The sequence below is a fragment of the Falco biarmicus genome, chromosome 3 (assembly GCF_023638135.1).
Source record: "Falco biarmicus isolate bFalBia1 chromosome 3, bFalBia1.pri, whole genome shotgun sequence".
Lineage (NCBI taxonomy): Eukaryota > Metazoa > Chordata > Aves > Falconiformes > Falconidae > Falco > Falco biarmicus.
Window position 1 is genome coordinate 120,012,825 of NC_079290.1, and position 18,709 is coordinate 120,031,533.

General features: G+C 47.1%; 1 protein-coding gene across 13 annotated transcripts in view; it reads left to right on the forward strand.

Moving 5' to 3' along the window:
* Nucleotides 1-17,999, forward strand: part of EYA3 (EYA transcriptional coactivator and phosphatase 3) — a 59,245-nt gene extending 41,246 nt beyond the window's left edge. For 6 of the 13 annotated variants that reach the window (XM_056330109.1, XM_056330117.1, XM_056330110.1 and 3 more), the window contains 11 exons: nucleotides 97-179; nucleotides 2,348-2,531; nucleotides 5,945-6,084; nucleotides 7,909-7,992; nucleotides 8,600-8,689; nucleotides 10,520-10,683; nucleotides 11,472-11,632; nucleotides 13,237-13,351; nucleotides 13,766-13,887; nucleotides 14,163-14,263; nucleotides 15,155-17,999. In XM_056330109.1, the coding sequence (XP_056186084.1) occupies nucleotides 97-179; nucleotides 2,348-2,531; nucleotides 5,945-6,084; nucleotides 7,909-7,992; nucleotides 8,600-8,689; nucleotides 10,520-10,683; nucleotides 11,472-11,632; nucleotides 13,237-13,351; nucleotides 13,766-13,887; nucleotides 14,163-14,263; nucleotides 15,155-15,235 (1,325 nt within the window). In that variant the 3' untranslated portion in view covers nucleotides 15,236-17,999. The remainder of the gene's footprint in view (nucleotides 1-96; nucleotides 180-2,347; nucleotides 2,532-5,944; nucleotides 6,085-7,908; nucleotides 7,993-8,599; nucleotides 8,690-10,519; nucleotides 10,684-11,471; nucleotides 11,633-13,236; nucleotides 13,352-13,765; nucleotides 13,888-14,162; nucleotides 14,264-15,154) is intronic. The other 7 variants (XM_056330111.1, XM_056330114.1, XM_056330106.1 and 4 more) reach the window with 4 other exon arrangements.
* Nucleotides 18,000-18,709: the final 710 nt, after the last annotated feature.

Genomic DNA, 18,709 nt, shown 5'->3' on the forward strand with positions numbered 1-18,709 from the left:
CATAAGCCTAGTAAGTACTTTTCTCACAACCTGGATTTGTCTTGTCTTTTGTGATTTTTTTAGAAGCATTTAATGCAGTAATTCTTAATTTTACAGCATCAACTACCAATGCCAGTCCAGTCTCTACATCCTCAACTGTTGTCAATATTTCCACATCAGCAGTAGCCAGCATCTCACAGGTAAAACTTCCTTGCTATATTTATGTGCAGCATCTCCTTCACCTTTGTTTAACATGTTACTCAAAACTAACAAAGGCAGGGCAAATATTTGCATCGCTTCAAATGGAGCACAATGGGTACTAGAGTTATAGGGCTTGGTATGGAACTCCAGGTCAGCAAAATTACTCTTTCTGTCTCTTTAACCATAAAGCTTTTCCCTTTGGCCTTTGCAACAAACTCACTTCGTATATTCAAAGCAGTTTCCTTGTCTGCCGATTGTGTGGAAGGTGGATCTCTAAACAGGGTACTGAGATCTCTGCAAGAGAGACAGTGGAGAAGAAAACTGTTTTGAGAACCAAACCTACAGGGAGGATTATAGGTGGATGTTATTTCAATGCCTTTGTTCTCCCTCAGCAAGGAAAGGAAAATAGGTTGAACACAAAACAAACTGAAACCCCACAACAGTACAGTAGGAGATGCATTCTGATGGTGCTAGAATAGAACAAAGGAAAAAATCCCTGCAGCTAGCATAGAGCCCTTCCTCCTGACTGTGACCTGCTGCAGGTAATACATAGCACTGTCAGTGTTAACTGCCATTCTGAGTATTTAGATATGCAAAGGAGCCCTTCAATGTCACAACTCTGCAGAAAGAGAATATAGGAAGTGTGGAAAATGCAATGGATGCACAAAAATTCTTGTATGCTTGTGCTGTTGGTTTTTAAGTTTCTTTCATTAACATAAAATTGCTTGGAGCTGTAAGGGGAAAAAAAAAGATTTTTCTTTCGGTAGTGCAGACCAGGGTGCCTGGTTCACAAGTCCACTGCTCTTTGAGGGAACCAAGGAGTGCACTGTGTGCTAGAAGAGTGTGACATGACATTTGGGATGGCTGCTTTCTTTACTATCTGTAGCAGAAATTAAAATCCTCAAGCACAGCTTCAGGTGATCAGTGATCTCCTAAATGAGTAAATAGTCTTCATAAATGGATACCTTTCATCACAGCATGCAAAATAGTTGCTTGCTGAAGTCAGGACATGAGTAAAGGCAGTTTATCTGTAGCTCTTGTAGCTGGCATTGCACCCTCAGCCAGTGCCAAGATGACTTTCTGTTGCTGTCAGTACATCTGCTCTCAGAAAATAAAACACAAGACAAAACCACAAATTCCAGAGCACAGGGTGGCTTTGGCATCCACTTGATACTCCCCTGTTGCTGTCACATTATTCATAATGAATTATTTTTTGAAGAAACTGGAGACAGAGTGGCAGCCCTGTGATTGCTAGCCTCCAGTCTGCAGAACCTGCCCGTGTGCGGGACTGTTGGGAGGTCAGATCCCAGCCCTTTTGGAAGGTGTCTTACACAGACAGAATGAAATAGCATAAAGTCAGACTGTGCTTGTGCTGGGATTTCTCTTTGACAGGCATATTCTAGCATAAAAGTCATCTTAATATAGAATCACAGAATCATTTAGGTTGGAAAAGGCCTTTGAGATCAAGTCCAGCCGTTGCCCCAGCACTGCCGAGCCCACCACTGACCCATGTCCCCAAGCACCGCATCTACGTGGCTTTTCAGCACCCCCGGGGATGGTGACACCGCGCCCCCCCCCCCATCTCCCTGGGCAGCCTGTGCCAGTGCCTGGCCGCCCCCTCGGTGAAGAAATGTTTCCCAACACCCGATCTGACCCCCCCGGCGCAGCCTGAGCCCGTTTCCCCTTGTCCTGTCGCTTGTCGGCTGGGAGGAGACCGACCCCCCCTGCCTACACCCTCCTGTCTGGGAGCTGTAGGGAGCGATCAGGCCCCCCGAGCCCCCTCCTCTCCAGGCCGACCCCCCCCAGCCACCCCAGCCCCCTGCCCGGCTCTGGACACGCTCCAGCCCCTCTGCGTCCCTCTGCCCGTGAGGGGCCCAAACCCTAGCGTCCTTTCCCATCTTTGAGAGACAGGTGAACCCCATCTGTCGCCAGCAGGCCTGGTGCTGTATAAATGGTGCTGACCCATGATCAGAAATCACGAAATGTAGCCTTTGCCACCAGGCCTTGATTCAGGTATTGATCTGTATGATCTGTCGATGACATGCTCCCTCGTTCCCTGTAACTGGCAGGACAGAAGAAAAGGCCGCTTGTGCTCCTGATCCCACGACCAGTCATGTAATATTGTTTCCTGAAGGGCTCTATCATAACAAATCCTTTCCTCTAACAGGAATATCCTACATACACAATCCTGGGCCAAAGTCAGTACCAGACGTGTTACCCGAGTTCTGGCTTTGGAGTCGTAACGCCGTCGGACAGCAGCACGGAGAGTTCTGCGTTAGCAACAACTACGTATCCAACCGAAAAACCAAATGCCATGGTGCCTACGCGGACGGTGCAGAGGCATTCCTCCGGTAACGACTGGATCTTTAACAGGGGGGCTGCAAAATACCTTTGATAAACACTACAGTGTGCAGACATGGGGAAAACTTTTTTCCAGAAGGTGATTGCAGCACCTTTGCGTGTGGGCCTGGACGGGACGTTTGCCTTCCACTGTCAGGCTGGTCTCGCTGGTGTGCGGAGTATTATGGTGGGCAGCCAGACTGACCTGCTGGAAGTCTTATACTGCTGCGATTCAGTAGACACCTACCACGTTCTTTGAATGCCCTAGGGAGAGGGGGTTCCAGGGGTGACTTGAAGAGTTGCCAACAGCAGCTCCCTGGGGACTGTAGATTCTGTCATGCTGGGGCTGGGTGTTCACCTGGGCTATCCAGTCTCAATAGCTCCTGCTAGCTCTTTCCCTCCCGCAGCTTTATATTCAGATTACCTGATAGCCACGACATAGCTGCCAGTCCCAGTTATGGGAACCCTCCAGACACTACTCAGGCGTTTTCAAGAGCTGTAGTTCAGCCATCACCTCTCAATGAGTTGGTCCTCGATGTGCCCAGGAGTACATCCTGTCCTTTCTTCTGCATCTTCATGTAAACCATTTTTTGAAATGACAGCTCTTCTGCTGTGCTTTGCATGTGAGTAGATCTGCTTCTGGATAGCAGTAAATTACCTGGCACTTGTCGAGGGAGAAGATTTTTGCTGGTAAGAGAAGAAATGTAGAAAGTGGATTGAAAAGGTTTAATTGACTGTTCTAGAGAAGTCACAACTTTAGCTGGCCTTTTCCACTAATGCCATGTAATGTACCATTTGCAGTGGTGTTGACTAAAATTTCCTTACCAAAAATACAGTTTTCTATACTTAACAAGGACAAGAGCAAAGACGTAGTGTTTCTTCCAGTGTCTTACACAAGAAGTTCTGAAATTCTTATCGCATTGTTGAACAGTTTTAAATCAAAATCTGCTGCCTGTTGTAACTTGGTAGACTGGAAGAAAAAAAAATATAGATTGTCTTCATTTTTGTTGGTGCCCTGGGTCTATCCAGGATGGAGTTAACTTTCTTCATAGCAAGTCTGCTGGTGCTGTGTTTTGGATTCATGGCTAAAGCAGTGTTGATAACACAGGAGCGTTTTGGCTGCTGCTGAAGGATGCTTGTACAGTGTCGAGGCTTTCTCCCCTCCACACCCCCTGCAGCCAGCTTGTGTTCTTGTCCAAGAACCTTGGAAGGTGACACAGTTGGGACAGTTGACCTGAGCTGACTAATGGGACTTCCCATACCATATACTGTCATGTTTAGCAGTAAAAACTGAAGCAAGTGTTTAGCTTCCAGGGTTGCTCTTGCTTGGACGTTGGCTGGGCATCGGCCTGCTTGTGGGAGGTGGCGAGTGATTGCCTTGCAGCACTTTGCTTTCTCCATCTTCCCCATGTCCAGCAGTAGTACCTGGGCTCTGCCAGCTCCTCAGACTTGTTCAAGAAGCCTGAGAGCAGGGATGGGTGGCTGCCAGTGAGCAAAGCATACAAATCAAGAGTCCTTAACTCAGTGAAGTTCCAGACCTCTCTCACCTTTACCTTATGGATGCTGCAGACGGGGATGACAAACACCGCACTGTGATGCTGTAAATCAAGAAGCATGGTGCTTCAAGCACTTTCCCTCTTTCAGGAAGCAGTTGGCCTCTAGCTGATGTGAGCAACAGCAGATTTACCCATGAGAATTTGTTCTCATTTGATGTTGAAAACCTAAGGAATTGACCTTTTATTTCAAGGCATGGGCCAGGGAGCGGCCCAGTTGTTAATGTTTTCAGTGCTTTTTTCTTAGCTCAAGAATTCTCCAAGTTCACCATTTTGCATTAATTTTCATAGGTATTGTAATGTCTTGTCTTCAAGAGCCAGACTGGATTCAGGCTCTTTCAAGTCTTCTGTGCCCTCAGCCTTCCCACTACAGTTCTGATCCTATTTCTGAACTGGTCAGGCAGACATCTGGGATGTTAACTCTTCTGCCTGAACTGTTAATAAAGGGTTCAGACAGTATCTCCCATCATGGTCATAATATTCTGCACATCAAAACATGATTTTTTTATTTTATGGTGGTGCTTTCCTTTTTCCCTGGGAAAGGGTGTTCTTACCAGTAGCAGAACAGGCTCTATAATACATCCCCATCAGCCATGGCCACAGTGCTTGGCCAAGTCTCTGTCTCGAGGGCCCAGATCATCCCTGTTGTTCTTTACTAATTCTTGGATAGGCCCATGGACCTGTAGTCTAGGTGAGTCTGCTTCACAGCTAGCACACTGCGGATTTGCGTGCGATTAGCACACTGCAGATAACTGTGCGCTGGCTGCGGTTTAACCGTTTAAGGCTTTACAGTGGCACAGGGGTGAGTAGCCTATGCAGAGGTAGAAACATCTTCTGTTGTGTAGTGTTGCTTGACACAAAATACATTTGACTAGTTGTTGTGGTTTAACCCCCGCCAGCAACTAAGTTCCACACAGCTCCCCTGCTCCCCCGCCGTGTCAGGATGAGGGAGGCGATCGGAAGAGTAAAAGCGAGGAAGCTCGTGCGTTGAGATAAAGACAGTTTAATAAGTAAAGTAAGAGCCACACACACAAGCAAAGCAAAACAAGGAATTAATTCACTGCTTCCCCTGGGCAGGTGTTCAGCCATCCCTGGGAAAGCAGGGCTCTGTCACGCCTAACAGTTACTTAGGAAAACAAACACCGTCACTGCAAGCATCCCCCACCTTCCTCCTTCTTCCCCCAGTTTGTACACTGGGCATGGCGTTCTGTGGTCTGGCATATCCCTCTGGGCAGTTGGGGCTGGCTGTCCCAGCTGTGCCCCCTCCCAGCTCCTTGTGCCCCCCCAGCCCTCCCGCTGGCAGGGCCTCAGAAACCCAGAAGTCCATGGCTTAGTATAAACATCACTTAGCAACAACCAAAACCTTCAGTGTGTTATCAAGGTGATTCTCACACCAAATCCAGCGCACACACTGAACCAGCTGCTGAGAAGAAAATTAGCTCTCTCCCAGCCGGATGCAGGACAGTAGTCCAGGAAATCTGGGAGGGAGAAATGCTTTCCTTTGTACTCTCATTCCAGACTGAGGGTTTCTGGTACTCTCTCAAGAAGTATTAATTGAGTAGTAAAGCAGTTCCAGGGTGGTGAGACATCTGAGGGGTTTCAGACCTTAGGATAGAAGGTTCTTTGGCTTTGTACTGCAGGCAGGATGCAGTTAAGTAGCTCAGTCCTGGTGGACTGAATTGAGGAGACAGCTGCTTTGAAGTGATGGGACAAAGAAATCATGTTTTATGTTCTAATAAGGGTTCAACTACTACTGCATCAATAAAGCAAGATAACATCTTACCTTCTGCAAAGGAGGTTTGTGGCCAGATGCTGTAAGCTTTATGCTGGTGTTTGTTTTGAGACATGAGGGGATGATTTCTTTCTTTTAGGAGATGCATCCACAAGTCCTTCGTTATCAAGAGCAACAGCAAGTAAAGAGTTAGATGAGCAGGCAAGAAAAAACATCCCTGGGAAGAACAGGGGGAAGAGGAAAGCAGATACCTCCTCCTCACAGGACAGTGAACTAGAGGTAAGTAGCCATCTTGTTTTCTACAGGTAGCGCTGCAGAGCAGTGGTGGTGGTAAAAGTCCTCCTCTCTTTCTTTCACTCTTTCTCCATGGAAATGGAAGGGGATCATCGAATGGCTTGGGTTGAAAGGGACATTTGAAGGTCATCTGGTCCAACCCCCCTGCAGTGAGCAGGGACATCTTCAACTACATCAGGTTGTGCAGAGCCCCGTCCAGCCTGACCTTGGACATTTCCAGGGTTGGGCCATCTACAGCCTCTATAGGCAACCTGTTGCAGTGTCTCACCACCGTCATCATAAAAAATTTCTTCCTTACATCTAGTGAAAATCTGCCTTTTTTAGTTTAAAACCATTACTCCCTGTCCTGTCACAACAGGCCCTACTAAAAAATTTGTCCCCATCTTTCGTATAAGCCCCCTGTAAGTATTGAAAGGCCATAATAAGGTCTCCCCAGCGCCTTCTCTTCTCCAGGCTGAACAACCCAAACTTTCTTAGCCTTTCCTTACAGGAGAGGTGTTCCATCCCTTTGATCGTTTTTGTGGCCCTCCTCTGGACCAGCTCCAGGAGGTCCATGTCTTTCCTGTGCTGAGATGTTATTTGGGAAATTCCCGTGACCCATGCTGTCTGAGAACTGGCCCAAATGAGTTCTTCAGTGGTCCTTGACAAGCATCACCTACACGCATCTTGAAATCATAGTGGCGTCAGTGGAGGAGAGATCTGGATGTCTAGTACCTTCTCCTGCTTGGAGCAGGGCTGTCCCCAGCACTGAAACCATGGCTTTGTTTGGCTGAGTCTTGAGAACCTCCAAGGCTGGAGATTCTAGATCTGTCTAGTGATCTGTCCCAGGACTACTACATCGACCTGGGGAAGGAGGTTGTCTCTCTCCAGCTGGACTCTTCCAAGCTGCAAATTTTTCCTTCTTTTTCCATGGCAATTTTCCTTCTGCCACTAATGAAAAGAATTTGTCTCCATCTTTGCAGCTCCCTTTCAACTAGTTGTGGTCTGCTATTAGATCCCCCTTGGTCTCCTCTTTGCTACGATAAACCATCACAGGTCCCTCAGCCTCTCCTCTGGGCCACTGACCGTCTCGACAGCCTTTTGCTGGCCCCTCTCGTTCCCTCACGTACCTCTGGAACTGGGGATGTAATCTGGGGTGACCTTCCCAGTGCTGAGCAGGGTGAGACAGCACCTTCCTTCAACCAGCGAGGCACACAGTGTTCAGCATGCAGGTCGTCTTACCCCAGGGAGGGTGCTGCTGGCTCATACTATGCCCGCTGTCCCCTCCAGCTCCTTCCAGCCTGGGCCGATACGAGAGGTTGTTCTACCCCACGTGCAGAATCTGCAGTGAGTGACATTCTTCTAGTCCCTGTTGGCCCAGTTCTCAAGTTTATCAAAGTCCTTCTGTACTGAAGCTCTGCTACTTCTCGTGGCAGCCAGTCCCCCTTTTTCATCAGAGCAAAGGTGTCTGACAAACGCCCAGGTCATTTACCTGGTGCTCTCCAGATCACAGACAGTAAACTTTTACCCTGGCAGGGCTCTAAAATTCATTAGCACTTCATAAAAGCAAGAGAAGCTTTTCAAATAGTTTGAGCAAGAAGGCCTTACTCTGAGTGTGTAGTCACACTGTAGCAGTATAGAAACTCAGAAACTCCACTGCATAAACTGAAATAATTTAATAATATGTTCAGCCTGTAAGATGGATATTGTCATTCATATCTGTTAAAAGCATACTGCAACTCACCACAAAGTTAACCCTAAAACTTGCTCCTTTATTGTAGCTCAGCGCTTGGAGTGTTTCTGCTCTAAACTGTTTTATTCTCTGTGCAGCGAGTGTTTCTCTGGGACCTGGATGAGACCATCATAATCTTCCATTCACTTCTCACAGGGTCTTATGCTCAAAAATATGGCAAGGTAATACTGTCTTTTCTGTGGAAGAAGAACCGTATTTGTCATGCAGAATTAAATGTTGATCTTTGGAAAAGGAATACAAAATTATATTTTGGTTTAAATGTATAAGGTGATACTTTTGAGTTGTTGGCAGTTTGGGGTGGGGAAAGGACACTAAATTTGGCTTTATACAGAACTAGGATATGGACATCACAAACGCCTTTCAACAATACAAGTCTTAAAATCTCAAACTGGTTTTTGTCATCGTTAGGAATTATTGAGGTCATAGCACATTGTGAAAGAAAGTATTTTTTATCCTTCAAAATACTGAAGATTTTTGAATGTTTATTTGCGTTACCTCTGAAAATGTATCAGTCCCTGCTGTGCAGTACTGAAGTGTTTTGTTACATTTTGGGTCAGTGTATTACCAGAATGTGGGTGTGGTTTGTTTTTTTTAATGGAGTTATGTAAAATATTAGGGCAATTGTAATTCACAACACTGAATGCAGGTGGAATTTTGTCAGTCTTGATATACAGTGGAAGCTGCGGTGTAACTGATGAAAGATTTATCACAATTTACTTCTGCCTTTAACCACAGTGAATTTACATTTTCCTTTTTTTGTTTTACCAGGATCCAACCCTAGTGATTGGCTCAGGTCTGTCAATGGAGGAGATGATTTTTGAAGTAGCTGATACTCACTTGTTTTTCAATGACTTGGAGGTACATGGCAAACGTTCTCGAAAGGCAAAACTCCGCATTACCTGGTCGGGATGATGGTGCACCATTTGTGAGGGCTGTTGTGCTTCAGAGCCGCTTGATGCCAAAAAATAACAGTCTGCCAGAGCTAAGTGGTTCTAAGCACAGCCGCGTCAGAGGTGTGCTCACTTACCTGAGACAGGCATTCGGCAGGCTTCTAGTGTCATGAGCTCTCGTAGCAATCTGATGGGTTTCTGCTTGAACCTGTATAGATAACAAGAGTGATGTGGGCTTTGTCTTATATTTGCATTCTGAACTGGTAAACTTTGCTTTCACTGGTCCTGTTTTGAAATGGAGACCAGAGATGTGGAGAACAAAGTGGCCTGACCTCGAGCGTGTCAGTTCTCAGGGGCTTTGACTAAGTCAAGGACAGGAAACAACTTGTGCATCTCAGCCGGTGCCTCAGTGGGTTGCACTGGCCATGTAACAGCTGTGAAGGACACGCTTCCAGAGACAGGCGTGCTGCGCAGCTGCAGGTCCCACAGCACCTGCCCTTCTTCTTTCCTGCAAGCTGTCTCTGCCGCTCTGCCGTTCCCATCCTGCCTCAAGAACTTCTGATCAGCTCCCATCCTCTTTCACGTGCAGTACTCTTCACCAAATTAAATACATCTCACTGTTGTGCACCACTTCCACTGAAGTTGAATATAAATCTTTGCTTTAATCATGGCAATGCCCTGTGCTGTGCACTGATGAATTATCACGTAGGAATGGAGGCAGTAATGCGACCTATACAGGAAGACGTGAAGTTATGCCAGAATCTGGAACTAAATGGTAGGAAGTAGCAAATCTGATTCATTTCTTCTTTGAGATGAGTCCACAAATATGAATTCATGAACCTAACTTGCAGAATTTACAGAACTAGTTTGAAGCTTAGTAAGGCTGAATAAGAACAGTGAATCTTTTGAATAAGAACTGTGAATAGAAGAAGAATTGTAGGTGCATCACTGCTGCACATTGTGGGAAAACAAGAAGGTTTTGTTGATGCAAATACAAACTTAAATGAAGTTTCCATTTGTGGCTGTGACTGCTTGCTGCTGTGAACTTTGCAAAGGTGGTAATGACAGTTACCTCCCTGTCCCAGAAAAAAACAAACCACCAAAACCCCACCAAATACAGTCTCCTGTGCTGGAAAGGTAGTCATTGGTATGTTACACATACTTGCTGTAGTTGTTGGTTTAGTAGCAGCAGTAGGAAATTCTTGAAATGGGGAAAAATAATTTCTTGTCCTAAGGTATTTGCAATTTATCTCTGGGTTAAATTAGCTGTACTAACTACCAGAGTCTTGGCAGTGTCACCATGCTGATGCTTCACTCCAGGGCTTGTGCTGTGGCTCTCCAGTAACAGAATTAACCATGAGCTCTGTTCATGAAATGGAATATCAATACCTGACCAGATAATGTAGTTTTGGGGTATATTTGGTTTTGTTTGGCTTGTTGTTGTGAAATGGAAAAAGAGTTTCAGATGGTGAGTGAGCTTTGAGTCCAACCTGTTTAGTGAGTGTCGAAGATCCTTTTTTGCAGGTAACTCTAAATGTCATGGACACATGCTGCTTTCAGACTTTTCTGGTATTCAAATCCCAGTCTCGGCAAGGACCTGTTGGCGCTGAGAAGTAAAACCTAGGAGTGGGAGACAAAGCTGATGGAAGCTATGTATAGCTTTGCAGAGGCAGTATGGCATGGCTTGTTGCTGTTGGGAATTGTGAGGGGATTGTTTTGTGTCACACTTTCCTTAATCTGCAAATTTCAGTATGTTTCTGGATTACAACAGCGTGACTTTAATTTTTTTCTTAAACAGGAGTGTGACCAGGTACACATAGAAGATGTGGCATCTGATGACAATGGCCAAGATTTAAGGTGGTGTACTCATGGATGCATGAAGTGTATAGCTCATGTAATCTGTTTTTTGTGGGGACTTCAAACCCAGATGGGGTTGAGGGATGGAGGTCAGCATTGTGCAAGGTATGAAACTTGGCAAATGCTGTTTGTTTGCTGGGTGGTTATTTCTTTGAAGACCTACAAAACATGAAGACATTTGGAATTACAATGTGAATTATATTGTCCACTGCTAAATATTGCTTGTGTGCTCAATGATATGATGGATGCAGAACGAGCACTCCAGACTTCATGATCTTGACCTTTAAAAGTCTCCCTGTGGTTTGCATCCGTCTGTGATCTGATTGTGCACTGTCAGGCAGGGTGAGGGTAAGTTTTCTGCTTGCAATTAATGAGCTGAACTGTCTCATGGAAAGGTCTATGAAGTGCCTGTCAGGGAGAAATAATATGGGGAAGGTGGTGAAGCGGGACCTGCTTCCTGCTGGTAAAGCAGCTCATCTGCCTGGGGAGCTGCAGCTGTGATGTGAAGACAACAGACTTTATGTTTGGAAGATACTGTGTGGGGTTTATCACTGCGGGATGGGAAAGGGGTTAGGGGGAAGGATGCTCTGTATCGCAGAGGAGGGAGCAGTCAAAAGAGCAAAGGAAGGTTTTATAGTGGAGGGTGTGAAAGAGGAGTTGAATCTGCATTTCAGTACAGCACTTCAGAACGGGCAGCAAATGTAGTTGGGTGTCAAGAGTACGTTGCCCGTAGAAGTCGGTCTCTGCTGTCGGGGTGCGGTGGTGGTTGTGCAGAGTTCCTCTCCGAGGTGCTTTTCTAGCTGCTGCCAGAGCTGAAATCTGCAACCCTGCCAGAAAAACTGCAGTGGTTCTGCTGTTACGGCACATGTAACAGATCTGCTTTTCTGAAATAGCAACTACAATTTCTCCACGGATGGCTTCAGCGGCTCAGGAAGTAATGCGAATCACAGCTCGTCAGTCGGAGTCCAGGGTGGAGTGGACTGGATGAGAAAACTGGCCTTCCGCTACCGCAGGGTACGAGAGATCTACGACAAATACAAAACTAATGTCGGAGGTGAGCGTTCATCTGCACTGATGTTTATCTGAGCACTAAACAGTTTGTGGTGCCAGACCCTGGCCTTTCTCAGGGCTTTTGCTTTCCTGAATGTTTGGGTATGAAAAGTAACCGTTCTGCTAGTGCTAAATGGGATCAAACCTCCATGGAATTTGAGAGGGTATGTCTTCCAAAACTGAACAGCGTGCCAGTGCAGTCTGTGAGTTACCATGTAGATAGAGGTGGTCAGTCCAGTCCTGTATCTAAGAGAAAATTCAGGTGCAGCGTCCCTTTGTAATTTTGTATGAAAGGCTGCCTGTCAGTCTGCTTAGAACAGGCCTAAATTAATTGTCTGTCATGCTGCTTAGGAGATCTTTTCACTTATGTCTTCACAAAATCTTTCTTTTATCATGCCATTGTCAAGAAATACAGCGTTCACCCTTTTGGCCATCGTGCTCATAGTCTGACATGACATCTGTTCACAAAGTCACTTAAAATCTTCTCGATTTGCTTCCCTTCCAATGCCAAAGTAGTAATAACGATGCAAACCACAGATATCAAATGTAGATAGATTTTCTGTTTAGTCTGAATCTTGGCATTGCCATCCCTGGGAAAGGGGGGGTGCTGCTGGAGCAGTTCACCTGGCAGGGTGACTCAGCCTGGTGGGTTGTGGGTTTTGGTACCATTTGCCTTATACAAAAAAAAAATCCGAAACACAACTTGATAGAACATTTCCTTGAACATATTTTTTAAGAACCAGGTATTCAAAACTATGACTATCAGCCTTAAAAATCCCATCAGTGTTAAGTCTGCCTTTCAATATGCTGCAGTAACCTTATTCAGACCGTTATTCCGTATTTTGCATGTGGGAAACCTGGATGCAAAGTTTTTCAGGACTTGTCCACATGGTAAAGCAGTTGTCAGCACAGCCCACAGTGGGTCCCTCTGTGGCCTCATTGTCAGCGGACTGGTGTACTTCAGGGCTGGAGTGAGGTGGAGGGTTTATGTCCTGGTTGGAAATTGGGTGGAGAGAGGTTCAGACTTGAGGCGCTCCTTTCATTTTGTATTTACTGATGGGAGCAGGTTTGAGTGTATGGGCTCCATTTCTGGCTGCTTTTAATTCAAAACTGGATACTTTGAGAAAATGGTATCTAAAAGGGATAAAAAATACAGTGATAAAGAAATTAAAAAGGATATCTAAAAAGGATTAAAGTGGAAGAGGTCCTTGGGAAGTAGGAGGTCAGAGAGGGTGATTGCAGGAGTTCCTTCCCCTGCTGCCTGTCACCTCGGACAACACCTACTGCTGCGAGTGCTTTGTACAAGAGAAGTGCGTTTAGTAACAAATATCCTGAGAAATGGTTTGAAATATCCTGAGAAATGGTTTGAAATAAACAGAGAAAATTATCTACCCAGTTCCCCACAGTCAGTGTCACAGATGGGTGTCTGGCGTCACCTGTGTCGCTGGAAGCAGGTTTCTCCTGTTGGCTCAAAACAGTCTCAGCTTTCAAATGCCTTCAGTACCGTGTTATTTATTGCAGAACAGGCAGCTGTTAAACTGAGTGATAAACTCTGTGTTAGACTTGCCAACTCAGCTGGGAAAACTTCTCGTGTTGCTTGCCTTCCAGGCCTTCTTAGCCCGCAGAAGAGGGAAGCTCTGCAGCGACTAAGGACCGATATAGAAGTGCTAACAGATTCCTGGCTGGAAACGGCATTAAAGTCCCTGCTACTCATACAGTCCAGGTATGGAAACTGGAAACGTATATATTGCTTTCTCAGCCCTTTCTCTCACGTAGATTTGCACGCAGTGCTGTGTTGCAGCAGTCTCCATATGTAATAGGACTGCTGTTTGTTACAAGTACCGAGAAGCAAAGCGAATGAGTGCAGGAACTCCGCTCCTGAGCACCATTTGGGATTTTTCTGCTGCAACATCTGTTGTTAGAAAGGTCCCCTTAATAGGACTGGGCTCACAAAATTGCATTTCTGCCAGAGAGTTTCGGTTCAAAACAAAAAGCAAACAAAAATCACAAATCAAAAGTCTTGGCCTAGAAAGCCTCCTGAAGGCAGGACAACAAAGCATGTGGCACTTTGGAAAGCTGAGCAAGCTGCCCAGAGTAGCCCTCAGCACCACTGACCGTATGTGTTTTCTTCTTTTAGAAAAAACTGTGTGAACATCCTGATCACGACCACCCAGCTGGTGCCCGCTCTTGCCAAAGTTCTCCTGTATGGATTGGGCGAAGTGTTTCCCATTGAAAATATTTATAGTGCTACAAAAATAGGTAAGGGGTTGTGCTGCGTACCTGGCACTGAGGTGTCTGCTATGGGTTACCTGGGATTTTTATACAGGAAACAATTTCTGCAGCTGAGCAGCCCCGTGGCGGCTGTCATCCAGCTGGCCGTGTGACAGCGGTGGCTCCTGGCCTCACAGCTGAACTGGGTGTTAGCCCCTTCCCATTAAGACAAGGATGTGTTTCTGTACTGGGAAGAAGGGACCTATTCAGGCTTTTGTTACTCTCTGCCTAAGGCTCATTACAGTGGGATTGTCTTTCGGCAGGTAAAGAGAGCTGTTTTGAGAGGATCGTGTCACGATTTGGAAAGAAAGTCACCTATGTGGTAATTGGAGATGGGCGTGACGAAGAGGTTGCAGCTAAGCAGGTGGGTTTCTGACTCTGCAGGGGTGGAATGTGGTCGATGCACAGGGAAGTTGCTGCAGCAGTCTTTTTATGCAGGGACACTTTTTCAGGGCTGAACTCTTCAGGCTGGGGCAGCCAGGGGGAAATTGGCCTGAGATGCAAGAGATCTTTCACCGCATTAAGATGGGAAGTTTTCTGGCTCTTGGGGGGTCTCAAGTTTCTGTTTTACTGTTGTTTAGGTTTGCATATAACATTGTCCCTGTAAAACAGTATCTTGATGTAGCATGTCTTGATCATAGCATGCAGCTATCAGTTAGGATAGTGCAGTTTGTCAGCAGCACAGAGGGAGTCAGGACTTGGTTCTGTCAAGCAGTGATAAACTCTGTGTTAGACTTGCCAGCTCAGCTGGGAAAACTGCTGGTGACGATCAGATCAATACACAGCATCTACTACTAGTCTGAATTACAAACAAGGAGCAAACAGTTCGATTTATTTGGACAGGCTTGAACAGGTTGTTCAGCCATGCTAATTAAAGGCAGCAAAATGCAGAGATGACTGTCAGGACATTGCCTCTGCAGGCTTCGTGCTGTCTGCCATGTGCCAGTTGGCATCTACACAGGTTCCCTGGGAGCCCTGGAAAGGCTTTCCTGGGTGAAGCAGCAGCTCACGGCCGAGTGCTGAGGTTTGCCATCAGGAGCGTGCAAAGCAGCTGATAGTGCCAGTGTCCGTCGTAAACAGATGTGCAGATAAGATAGGCTTCAGATACTGATGTGCATCCAGCCAAGGTCCTTCCTGAACGTGGTGTGCTCAGACAGTGCTGTCAAAACCAGTGTTGCACAACCCTACAGGTGTACCTTGACTGCTTCGACCTAGCTGTTAAATCATTCTGATAAACCTGGCTCTTCTGTTACAGCACAACATGCCTTTCTGGAGGATCACAAATCATGCAGACCTCGTGTCCCTTCACCAAGCCCTCGAGTTAGACTTCCTGTAAGAAGTTGGAGCAAAGGCATGACTGCAGCTCCTGCAAGCCCTCTCCATCGCTGGGGAGGCAGAAATCTCATACATTTGGGGACTCACTTTTCAGCGTGATGAAGAAAACATATCTAATGCAACCTGTACCGTAGAACACGACACCAGGTCATTTCCTCAGGAGCACAGGCCCTGCCAAGTACAAAGGTGTCCTATAAAGATGCTCTAGACTCAGTAGAGCTAGAGCTTGTCTGAAGAAGAGACTTGCAGAAGCCAGCTGAATTCCTCTAGCAGGTAGTCTCCGGGTGTGATACAACAGCAGAAGTATTTGTAAGACTCTTCTCCTTTCTATTCAGCTTAGTTGTAGAATCCAAGTAAACACAAAACCTTATTTTTATAGAAAAGTACTGATGGCAGAGCTGAACCTCCCTTGTTTCGCAAAGCCAAAAAGAGCTATGGTTTTTTTCATAGGAAATATTAATGAAAATGTCAAAAATACCTCTATTGCTATGAAATGTGTCCTCTCTCCTTCCCTGGGTGTTCAAAGCAGTTAATTTATTACAATGTCCTTATGTTATTTCCTCAACATGGGAATACTGGAAAATAGATAAGGGAATGTTTCTGGGATACATGGTTCCTTGTACAGGTGTTGGTGTTCTGAGTTGATCCTGGTGGCTTCTGGTCAATGTGTGCACAAGCCCTGTTAACAAGCAGGAGATCATTGGATTTCAGCTACCCGTGACCCAGACTGTAGATCCCACAGATTTTTCCCTGTAAAGGAAAACAGAACTGCCAATGAACGTTAGATACAGCACAACACTATTGCAGACTGCTCAGATGTGAACAGAGTCCTCTTCTGGAGTTGGAATAATCTGAGAGAACTAAATCCTCATGAATGTTACAAAGAAGGGTTATGGTTATTAACCTTCACCTCTACTTTCCTGACTCCATTTGTGAGAGTAAGTTCCTTTTAGTAGAATCAGATTCAATTTTCTTGTATTCTTCTTTGCATTAGCCTAACTACATAGTTAGAAACAAAACCCTTGTTAAGAGGGACTTAATTTTCTAAGACACTGTGACTTGGCAGCCTGGAGCACACTGGCCTTGTAAGTGATGGTTATGCTGATTTTTTTCTGCTACTGTCTCGGAAAAAAAGGCTGGAGTTGGTGACCTGCAGTACCACTAGCCAGAAGTAGCCAGCTGGAGACTGGGGGCTGGCACGGGGTGTCGGGTTTGTGCCAGGTCAGGCTGTGTTCAGTGGTATCTGCCTCCTCCCTGTACCCCAGCGGCACCACATCAGCAGGTGCCTGGGGTTTCTGCACAAAGGACAGATGTCTGCTGTGCCCCACCGCCTCTGCTGCTCCTACTGAGCCAGACGCCGCAGCTGCACCCACACCCCTCCAGATCTGTGGTCTCCAGCACAGTGTCACCTGTCTGGGACCCACAGGGGACTGGTCTGAAAGCATGTCACTTCAGGGAGGACGCTGACCCACTCAGGCTGTGCCCACAGAAGCAGGTGATGTTTGCCACATTCCTTTTGTGGCATTAATTACCGGGGAATGATTTCCATCAGTGCTGGGGGAGCTGCTGGGCCAGGTCAGCACACGCTGAGCTGTGCCCCAGGACTGCCTGTTCCTGGGCCAGCTCGTCACCACCGTGGAGCAGAAGGTGCCTAGAGCAAGGGCTGCGGACTCGCAGAGCTCAGGGACTGGACATGGAGGTCTGTTTCACATGTTCCTAGCTCCAGTTTTGCTTTTAAAAGAAAAAAAACGAAGTCAGAGGAGATTCTCCAAGGTGGTCACAGGAGTCAGGGGTGGTCTGCTTTCTGTTCAGCTGCTCGTGGCTGCTGGCCCGGCAGAGCCCCTGGAGCGAGCTGGGGACGTGCTGCCTGGTGCTTGTGGGGTTGAAGAGAAGCAGGAGCCTACAGGGGATGCTCTCCCACGTGCTGCATACGCAAGGCAGAGAGCTCAGGTGTGTTAGTGGGTGATCCCACGCAGCCGGTGCAGCGCGTGTAGGTGTGTGTTGATGTTCCACAGCAGCGTGGGCCCCATGCAGAGCAGGGAGAGATGCTATAGGGCTCCTGCTGGGTCCATAAAGAGACCAGTTCATCTGTGGTCCCTGTGAAGCATCACTACTGCATCAGCCGAGCAGATCTGGTGGGACATGAGCCAGGCCGAGAAGCAGCCCCGTCGCTCCCAGAGTGTGAAATGTTGCCAGAAGATCAGGACTTGGGTGCAATCACAGAAGAGCCTGTGCTGGATCCTGACCATCTCTCTGCGGGTCCCCAGTGCGTCCAAAAGTCTCCTGTCAGCAGGCTTGGGATATGTCCCAGCTGGTGAAGCAGCCCATTTGGAGCACATCTCGTACTGTGGCTGGCTGAGCTCTGGGATCAAAACCTGTGCCTTAACCTCCTGCCATCCGGCGCGGCTGAGCGGCCCCTCTGCTTGCCCAGCATCCAAAGGGAGCTGGCAGGAGAGCCAGGCTGGCCCGCGCTGGGAGGTGGGACGTGTTTTGCCCAGGCACTCGCAGCGAGTGCTGGACCCAAGGTACCAAGCAGCCCTGCCGCTGACTGGCTTTGCTTTGTGTTTGTTTACTTTAAAATGTTTTAAGGAAATTTTAAGATATCGGAAAAATTCTAGCTGAGTGTGGAACTCTCGCAGCCAGTGACATTTCATACTGATATTTATACTATGTTTGCTTGAATGTATGTAAAGTACTTTTATAATAGGAGGTTGATGGTACATTTCTGTGTTTTATGTTTAATAAAGGTTGACCTGGCTATTTTATTTTTTCTTCTGCTGGCTGAATTTAAGACTTTTCCTGTCTCTCATGTGGTGGGAACAACATCTTTATCCAAGCATTGATTTTTCTTCTGTCTCTGTGTTTTCCCGTTACCCCTGACCTGGCTGTAGCTGAACTGGTGACAAACCCGAATGCCAGAATGCCAGCCAGCCCGCTGGCCCGGGGTGCCGAGGCTGAGCCCACCTGGGTGCTGCCAGCCTCCCCTCCAGCTCCACTGCAGAGGCTTTAAAAAACCCCCAGATCCACCGGTGCGTGCTGCCTGCGGGAGCCCTGGGGAAGATGTCTGTGCTGGCGCTCAGGAAAGCAGCAGGACCTGTGGAGCCCTGGCAGTGGGAGAGGGGTCCTGGGCACCACACAGCCTCTGCCTGTTCATGGTCTGTAATGGGAACTGTCCTATGAACTGGAGAAAAAAAAAAAAATAAAGTCTATTTTCTATAGTCGCTGCTTCAGCCTGTTCTCTGACACCTCTGCGGTCAGTCCCTGGCCCCCGTGATGGCCTCGGGGGCTTCGGGAGCCGCTGCCCAGGGTGTGGCAGAGGGGAAAGGCAGGAAGGGACCTGGCAAATGCCAGAAGCAACATTCCTCGTTCCTGCCCGAAGAGAATCCACACTGGGACCAACTTCCCTGTCGCTGAAGGGGCAAAGCCCCCACCTGCCCTGACCCTGCACCATCCCACAGCACCCTCCCCAGGGTGG